The sequence below is a fragment of the Oculina patagonica genome, chromosome 4, assembly GCF_052425735.1.
Source record: "Oculina patagonica isolate OP01 chromosome 4, crgOcupat, whole genome shotgun sequence".
NCBI lineage: Eukaryota > Metazoa > Cnidaria > Anthozoa > Scleractinia > Oculinidae > Oculina > Oculina patagonica.
Genome location: NC_135761.1, coordinates 55,157,843 through 55,167,523, shown reverse-complemented (window position 1 = coordinate 55,167,523; position 9,681 = coordinate 55,157,843). Strand labels below are relative to the sequence as shown.

The 9,681-nt window shown below is 39.8% G+C and overlaps 1 protein-coding gene across 1 annotated transcript; it reads right to left on the bottom strand.

Annotated features, from left to right (window-relative positions):
- Window positions 1–780: 780 nt before the first annotated feature.
- LOC144650744 (kinesin-like protein KIF17) lies at window positions 781–9,132 on the bottom strand. Its single transcript, XM_078510493.1, has 4 exons — window positions 8,995–9,132; window positions 4,659–5,966; window positions 2,965–3,761; window positions 781–961 (listed from the first exon to the last, which is right to left on the bottom strand). Exons 2-4 carry the CDS (start codon window positions 5,803–5,805, stop codon window positions 839–841), a joined length of 2,067 nt encoding a protein of 688 aa, XP_078366619.1. The 5' UTR covers window positions 5,806–5,966; window positions 8,995–9,132; the 3' UTR covers window positions 781–838.
- Window positions 9,133–9,681: the final 549 nt, after the last annotated feature.

The following is a 9,681-nucleotide window of genomic DNA, read 5'->3' as shown; positions in this document are numbered from 1 at the left end:
TTAAGTGTCCATGTACTAATTTTTAACTTCAAATTCTAATTTTAAAATCACACTAAATTTTCAATATTTCTTATTTCTCCAAATTTTACTACTTCTTTGAGAAAAACTATCTCCTCCCGAAAATCCTCTAAATCACCAAAATAATTCACAAAACACCGCAAAACATAGATATGTGAAATGAGCAGAGAGTTTTTGGATTGCTTGAAACGCTAATGAGATATTCGCATTAAACCCATATTAAACGGTGGAAAAAAACGGCTTTCGCGTGAACCCTCGCCTTAAGGCTACTGTAAACGCTAGGAGTTATCGGCCCGATTTGTCCCGAGCAAATTCACACGTGCACGCTGCGACTCGTCGGATCGATTTTCAGTTTGCTTTATTTGAATTGCAAAGATGAAAACCGGCCTGATTTCTAAAATCTGTTTCACTGCAACAGATTTTTAACTGCGAAATCATTTTCGTATCAAATCGTACCGTGTAAACAGGCCTTGAGTATACCGATAAAACTTGGCCTGATTTGTATAATCATCTTTACTTGCAAATTAATGAATAGAGCAAAGTAAGTCGGGCCGACAAATCGTAGCGCGCGCGTAAATTGACTTGTTCGAATGAGCCAATTAATCGGCTCTCCAACGAGAAAGCGTTTTTCAATACGAAAAGTACATTCTTTGCCTGCGTTGGATAACAAAGATCTTCCGCTCCAAGTTTTTTTTTCACTTTTCGAAGTCAATTCTTTAAGTGAATTAGCAAACAACAACTGTACAACACTACAACCTTGTTAAACTGTTTTATTATTTAAGTTAAAATGTTGCTATAAAAAAGGATGAAAGTCTGTTTCTTAAGATAATTTTTGCTTCTTTCGTAAAAACTCCTCAAGTCGTCTGTGCTGATAAAATTGGAACCTTTCACCAAAGAAGGAAATCTCAGGACAAAGACAACACAATCCTATGCTAACGGGGCCCTGAAAGATAATAAAAGGATAACAAACGATTTTATTTGTGTAGTTTTACACCATTTTCCACTGCTAATTTTATGTTTAACGTTTGGCACTATCCAACGTTAAAAATGTTCAACGAACACAACTGAAAATAGTATTTATGACGCTTATCCTGGAAGGGGGGAGGGGGTCTAATTGGAGAGAGGGTGGACTTGTCTATAATTAGAAAAATACGGAAGGAAGAAGGAAGAAGGATAGAAAAGAAGTACCGTATTTTCTCGATTAAACGCCGGCCTCGTATAAACGCCGGGTCAAAATTGCTAGTTTTTAAATAAACGCCGGGGGCGTTTGTTCGAGGTCCCGGCGTTTATTTGAGGTCAAGCTAACAAGTAAATATAGTCTGTTTGTCACAAATCTTGATTGCAACATAAACTATTCAATCCGTAATAATGAACCTTTGGGACATAATCACCTTTGGATACCCAGACACAGTTTTTCGGGGCAGAACGAAGAGAAAAATCGTCCCGCCTTGACAAACTGCCCCTTGGTCTCGAAGATCGGCAACAATAAATCAATCTGAAAAATTGGCAGAAAGTTACAGTCCGTTAATAAACGCCGGGCCCCGATTAAACGCCGGCTTCAAATAAACGCCGGGTTCACCAAGCCAAGTTTGAAATAAACGCCGGGGGCGTTTTATTGAGAAAATACGGTAAATAAGTAAATTTCTTGCTCAAGGTTGGCTTAATGGAGGATTTACGGTAACGGCGAAACTTTTACGTATTGCCAGCGGTCTTGGGTCTTCCGAATTTAAAAAGGGACTTTCTTGTTGCTTGAGCCGCCATTTTAAAATATAGCATTTCTCAAGTGCTTGTCTAATTGATAAAATTTATAAACCCATGTTTTTTCGGTATTTAAAAGGAAACATTTCGAAGTGCTCCTGCTGACGTATAAGAGAGCCGTCGTGAGTTAACAGATCAGTTTACTTATTTTTAGCGGAGCGGGCCGCGGCCCCCGCGGGCACTTCGGGAGCTGTGCGGCCCGCGCGCCGGCGCCGGCGTCGAGTCCCCCGTGAGTGGCAGGCCGTATAGGCGGCCTGTAGCGGCGACGGTGGCGCGACAGGGGTCGCGGTTCGCGCGGGCGGGATGCGGGGTAAAGGAAACACCCTCTGGAGGCCCTCCGAGCGCACCACGGCGGGGGGACCCACATTGTCCCGGGCGTTTCTTGGTGTGACCTGGTAGGGCCATGTCCTGAGCGGCCGCTCGCTCTTCTCTCTTACTTTCTTTGTTTCTGTCCGCGCTCTCGCTTACCGTTCTCTCTTGTACCTGTCTTGTCCCCTCTCTCTTTCTTTCTCTTTCTCTCTCCCTTCTCCTCCTGGTTCCTCTCTGTCTCTACAGCTTTAGTGTCGCCCTATACCGCCATACTAGACTGGCCGCTTTCACTAGATGTAGCTCCATAAGGGGGCTCCCGCGCTATCTATATATTACTTTAAAGGGGTTAGGTCACGGTATTTTTGGTGATTCTATTTATTTTCGTTAATTAAGAGCTTTAACATTAAATTGGCAGAGCAAAATTCTTTTATTGGCAAAATCACGGCCACATAACAAACAAGGATAATTTTCGAGCTTTGTAAATGACACTTTCAAACAAATTGAGATAAACTTGAAGAATGTCGGGCCGACGTTTTTCAAGTTTACCCGACCGCAATCAGTTTTAATCTTCTCGAATTTTGCCGATCCATGCCCCTTTTTGGCCTTTCTGTGTTCGTTTTGAGTTCTTCTACAGTTTTAAGCCGTTATTGTGATATTTCTATGAACAGTTCGTCGGTGCCGAAATTGCTTAAAATTGCGTAACATAGCCCCTTTAAGAGACACTGTGAGAGTTCAGACAAGCAAGACCTTTTCTTGAAATTACCTTGCCTAAAAACATTAGTCCTAGGCCGCCTTTCACTCCCCTTCACCCCACCCTCTACCCCCAGTGTATTGGCATGGTATGAAGAGGTCAAATACTTCAATGAAAAGATTCCTTACCTCCTCGTCCATTGGATAAACGACTTCGCTCTTGGAGGCCTCCACGTCAGCGTAGCTCTTCTTTTCTGCTGTGTACGGTGACACGCTTCTCGAGCGTCCTTCAGCGTCTTCTCGACATAAAATGTTGTCTCGAATATTCCATTCCCCTCTCGGCTCTTCCTCATCTGGGGATTCAACATCCGGGGATTCTGCACATGCTTCTAGCATGTACAGATCGTCTGTTGAAGTTGCGACAGAAATCATGAGAGGAACTTCCGGTGTGGGGTGTATTTCCGTTTCTGACGTCATTTCTGTATCTGACGCCACTTCTGTTCTCATGTTTTCTAACGCTGGAGTTTCTAACTCTGGATGTGCGTAACCGAGCAAGTCTGTCACTTCCTGTGACGTCACTCCTGGTGTAAATTCTCCAAGTGACGCAACTTCCGGTAAATCATGTGACCTAGATTGCATTTCCCCATTGGATGCTCTCGAAGTGTTATTAGCTTCGGACGCGCTGCATCCGTCCGCCATTCGTCGACCCCTCAAAAGCATTAACGCTTTTTTATGTTCCTCAAGCATGCTTTGCCTCGCTTTGTATTCAGCTCTCCTCTGCTGAATTTGAAGCTGCGTTTTAAGTTCATCAAGCTCTCTTTTCAAAGTCGTTGTCTCTTGACAAGCTTTGATGTGAAGTCTTTGTGTTTCACAGAGTCTTGTTTGATATTCTTTTACACTTAGATTACTTGATTTATTCGTTTCGCGTCTTTGTGTTAGTGTCTGGCAGTAAGTTAACGATCTGGTGGTGGTTTCTTCAGTTATTGCTATAAAAAAGGCAAAACAGTCATCAAAATAATGCAAGGATCACTTGTACAAACAGCAGCGAAGTGAAGCCATGGAATTAATAAGTCCAAAAAAACTTTAGCCCGAGAGCAGCTTCTCCGTCGTTAAATCCAGGAGAGAATACAAATTAACAAGGCAATTTTTCTGAATAAAATTGGCATAAATTTGCTTTGAATCATTTATGCAGTTTTTGTAACCCTTTTCAACTCTGTCTAATTCAGTATGACCATATGTTTTTATCTCTAACCAAGCTTTATTTTTCTTTTTTGTTTCTTGTTTGTTTTAGTCATTAGTAGTCCTTTTCCATATGTTTCTGTTCGGGAGGAAGAAAGAGAATACTACTTCCACCTCTTAAACATCTAATCTTTTTTACCCTTGTTGATTGAAAGTGATAACGGCTTGTGGGAGGGGCCCCTCTTGCGCATCGCCGGGCTCGTCTGGAGGATACTCTACTTTCGTGTGCTTTTGTTTGAATCCTCTCTCTCTCCCAAAAGCTGAGCTCTTTGACGTCACGCATACATTAGCTCAAGATGGCGTTCAGTTGTCGAGTTTTGGGAAAGATTTCGTAGGGTTATAGCTCCTTAGAGGCTGAAACTTGCAAATAACTTCGTTGTATAAAGTTTTATTGGCGAGAGAAAATAAAGGCCACTGCAGTGAACTTCTCCTTTAGTGGAACAAAAATGTGGATTAAAGACACTAGTTCTATTTTGGTTACTCTCTCTTGCCCAGAAATACTGAATGCAAATTTTTGGAGTTTACTCAAATGAACATGACATTTTCAGGGAATTTGAATAAAAAATTATTAACGCAGTTTCTTTTCTTTTGTTGTCGTGTTTTTGTTTTATCAAAGATCAAAGGATAGACTACCAAGGACATACCTGTGAGCTCAGTAGCTAACTGCCTCGGGACTGGAATTTCCTTGGCGATAATTCTCTTCAGCTGCTGGATTTCATCATGATATCGCTTTATAATCGTGTCTTTTGGATCTTCGTTGACCTTTGGTTTGTTCTTGATGTCTTTTGCACGCTTTGCGTATCTAAGCGTGCTAAGTGTTTCTTCGTAATTATTCTCCCCAGGACTTATACAAGCCACCATTAACGTTTTGGAATTTCCTCCTAAGGAATCTTGCAATAGCCTCGTGAGTTTTGAGTCCCGATACGGTATGTGCTTCGATTTGCCATCAACTAAAGCAGAAATGACATTTCCGAGGACAGATAACGATAAATTGATCTTAGTGGATTCTTTAAATCGTTCGCCAGTGCAGCCAGATTTGCTTTGACGTTCACTTCCAGCGAGATCGACCAAATTGAGTTTTCCTGTTCTGTAAACCTCACTTTCGCCTGGGCTTGAGCGAACGCACGCCTCAAGATCAACAGTGAAGATCGAATGTGATCGCGATGAGTCTGTATTGAGCGCAGTCGCGCCAACGGATCGATTTTTTCCTCCAGACTCAAAAATCTCCTGCATATCCGCATAGCTATCTACAGTTATACTAGACAGACCTTTGACATAAATGCCTTTGTCTGGGTGTTCTTTGATTTCAGGCTTGTATCTGCAATCCTTCACAAGCAGATCTCTGATTTCCTCGTTGTATATTTCAAGGTAAGAAACCCGCAGCAGATATTTCGAGTGTTGATCCAAGCTTCGATGGCGAATGGCGCTTAAGATATGTTCGCAGCATCGTGGAATGATGCCATTTTGAGCGGAAGGACTTTTAATGCCTTCCATCGTAAACGTCTTTCCACACGATGTTTGACCGTACGCAAATACTGTGCCATTGTAACCTTCAATAACGCCTTTCACAATCGGACGAACAATTTCAGAGTAGATTTTCTCCGTGCTGCTTGAAATCCCATAAACTCCATCGAAAGTAAAAGTCTTGGATAGCCTGGGGTCGTCCCCAGGCCTTTTTATGCTACACTGATGTAATGAAGAATTTGTTTCTATGACAAACCGTGTCTTCATTTCCCGCTCTTTTTCATTCAATGGTCGACAACGAACAATGACCTTGACGCTCTCGCTCATTCTGGGCCACGCGGCGGGAGGGTTGGGAAATTCTTGACAATGTACCCCTCCGACGAAGACCACTTGTGGATGCTCTTACAAGACTTAGCACGGCTTCAAACGTGTAAGTATTATTGGTTGCAATTCCATTTTCTTGCTTTGAGTTTGTAAGATGTAAAGACCTAAATAAAGAGAAGAATAACCGAGTTACGCCCTATCTTACGTTTAACTTAAAGGGTAAAAGAGATCAGGACACACTCATTTTGGCAATTTTTGCCTTTTAACGACGAGATCCAATCTTAAAAATGACAATGAAATATTCAGAATCTTATGACAAAGTACCAGCCATAAAACAAGCATAGAGAGAATTTCTGAGCATTGCACAACACTGATTTAGTCTTTAATTTTTTATTGCCTTCAACCGTTATGCTTTTCGTAACTCCTTCAATTTCTCTCTACGGCTTATTCGCCTTTCATTAAAGTTAATATTTTTTTCGTTCTACAATTTTAAATCCTCGATGCATTCGATTATTAAATCAGCTTGCATGTTGCAAAATTACGACAAACCGCCGTAAGAAAAAAAGATTGCGGCTGTACAATTTACCATAAAGCCTTGCGAACCTAACGCAGCCAAAAATAGAACCATGGAAAGCCATATTTTATCCAAAATTTGTTGCTGTACTAACAGCATTGCATGTGCTAAGTTTGAAGTTTTTAGAACTTTTATTTCTGTTTCCATGAGCGTTTTAAAGTTTTCGTGCGCTAGGAATTATGGGTAAATATACCAGTCGCCATCTTTTTGCAGTCGTAATGCGCAAGCTCCGGGTGGTGGTGTACGTTTGTGATGCTCACATCATAATATCCTTCGTTTTTTTGTTCAGAAACAAATGGTGGACCAATCAGCCCTGTGATTGTTTACCTAGCTACTCTTTAAAATCCTTCAAGCTAAAAAGCTAGTAATCTATAAGAAAACCGCAAACTTCTATTTCGAAGTGTAATACAAGGCATAGGCAAACTCAAAGATCTATACATTCGAAAAGCGTCTGGTTTCTTTTGCACACACTTAGTAAGACTTATTCTCTAAAGAGGACTTCAGTTGAAACTCTTTAATAAGAACGTTGAAATGCCCGTATTAGGGAGGTGTCCCTATTTGAGTTTGTATAAATTTTGGTTTCTCATCCGTAAGGAGTAGTTCGAATGTGTAGCGTTTTCATCTGAAATGCGTTACAAGCGTCCATTGCTTTACTCGGAAAGCACAAAATAAACCAATTTTAACCCAGGGTAGAAATATCAATTCTATTCAATGTACCTTCTTTTGGACATATTAATATACTGATCGTTCATGAGAATAAAGGAAGTAAAAACAAAAATTAAATCCGTTGCTTAAAAATAAATATATTCAAGTAACAAGTCTCTTATGTTTATATCAGCAAACTATAGGTATAAACTGCCTGTCAAATTTACTGGAAGTCGTTGCACACAAACATTAGGCCGATTTTGATACATTAAAATTCTAACTTGTTTTAAAGGGGGAGAAGAATAGAACAAGAGGAATCACATCAGGTGTAGAGATTAAAAAAAGACTCTCTTACGTTTTATGTTTTATTCATCTAAACTTTGGTGCTAAGCTCGAATTTTGATATATCGAAATTGGTCTATTGACCGCGCACTTCCAAACTGTTTTGATGCCGTTTGATATCAATTCTCTTTCCGGTAAGTAATTCAATAGGTCTTATCACGGTTTTCGACGCCATTTTGACGAGTAGGCAAAGTGGGTAGAAATTACAGTGTTTGTATGGGAATCCGACGGCAAATATCTTTTACAAAAATTAAGCTCTGGACAACTTATGAATTGTAAAGTTAAGATACTAGGCAAAAATTTTTATTTGCCGACTTTGAAGGATTTAGCTGAGCTAGAAAGCGTTCAGTTACGTTTTTAATTTCCCATACATTTGTCTATATTTTTTCCGCATGATTGACGCGGTTCGCGGGAAAAAGACCGCGATATTAAAGGTCTATTGCTGTCACGTGATATAAATGTTTTGTTCTACCTCGTGGTTGAGTGAAATTGCCATACACACGTTGAAACGAAAAGACATTGGGTTTGGAAAACAAGTTAACACAGTTTTGTATGTTTGTGTTTTTTTCCGTGACTTATAAGGAAGTAAAAAACCACATTGTTTTTATATATGTGTGTGTGTGAGGTCTTATAATGAACAAGTTCTTCAGCGAAGCGAACTTTCCATCAGCTGATTTCCTTGTGTGTATCTGTTTAAAACAAATAAACTTGTGGCTTAGGTGAAGAACAATTCATTTTCAATGAAAAACAAATCCAAGCGTAACTGATCCAAGACGCAGGTACCAGCAAGGCGCGAAAACAGCAGTGAATGAAGATAGCGACTTTTGAGTGTTTTTTACGTGCTTTATCTTTAAATATACGTAATTCCCGCTGAAATTTTTATTTGACTCTTTTATATCCTTATTGTTTTGGATTGGGTGAGTTAAAAGAGCAGTGTCAAATCAAAAAATACAAACGTTTCGACAATCTATACACTTGAATTCAATTGAATTCAATTGTGTACTTTTAAGTCTGAAGCGCTGTTTTGCGACAAATTTCTTTGGCAGTCTCAGTGAAGTATATAGCGTACCATTATCCCTACAGAAAGACAGTTCTGAGATTGAAACCGATCTTGTACTTAGTATTGCAGACGAAAAGACGACTTGCGTGATAGTTGCCCTCACCGAGATAAACAAAAAACAAATCCCCCACAGCGGAGCAGTATAGCTAAACAATGCAAAACTGTGAATCAAAATATTTTGTGAGTTGTAAGTAGTAAAACAAATAATAAAACATGTCAAGATTTGGATTTTGCTTACAATACCCTGGAGTGGGCCCCTGGTGATATCATATTCTTGATATCCACTGGGAGTTAGGTACCGGCCGTGAAATACCTGCTTATATTTACAAGTATATGTTTTGCTTTTTCTTAGACAAATCTCAGCTAAAAATACATTTAGAGTTCAATCATGGAGTGTGTTTTGTAAGGGAAGTGTATATACCATCTCTTAAATCTGATATAAACTAGCAGTTGTTAGAATTCCCGAATTTGAGCGAAGAAGCGACCGTGAAATGCGAAGGATTTCTGCTCTGCGTGCTGGATTAAAAACAGTGTAAAATGTCTGATTGAAGGCTTGAATTCTAATACCTACCTTTTTTCCTGCAAGCTTGCCAGAGAATCCAGACATTTCAGTAAGCATTCAATCTACAACGGCCATTATCACCTTATTACTAGAGTGACAAGGCAGAGATATCGTACGATCGACTCCCCGGGAAGACTTACGAAAATCAAATATTCAAAACGTCTATGGCTGAGTAGGTTTAGTTGATCTTAACGTTAAATTCTTGAACACTTAAACAAAGTGATCAAGTGAACACGCTCAGTGAATGTGTCATGTTCTGGAACGCTAGACTTGGCTATCAATGGCCCGTAAACAAACAAACATCGCCTTAAAGATAAACCGAGTTCAAAACGGCTAAAAATTGCTTCCAGTTTGGCCAACAAAGCTGAATAGATGGAAAAACTTTTTTGTTAAAAATTGACAGAGACGAAAAGATAAATAAAAAAGGAAACTAAAGTCAATAAATATTTCCCGGGTAAGTGTCTCTTCTTCATCTTGAAAGTGAGTGATATCAAGAGCCCTGGTGATAAAAGGTCTCTAATGGCAGTTGATATCGAAATTTATTCAACATTTCCAAACCTGCCAGCTTACGCAAAAGGAAATTAAAAACTTAAAATATTTTTGTAAGTGTAGATTTTTAGAACTAAGAGCGTTAATCGAGTTAACTTCATATCTCGTTACCGTTTGTTGGTTTCTATGTCGGTCACGCGTCTGTGA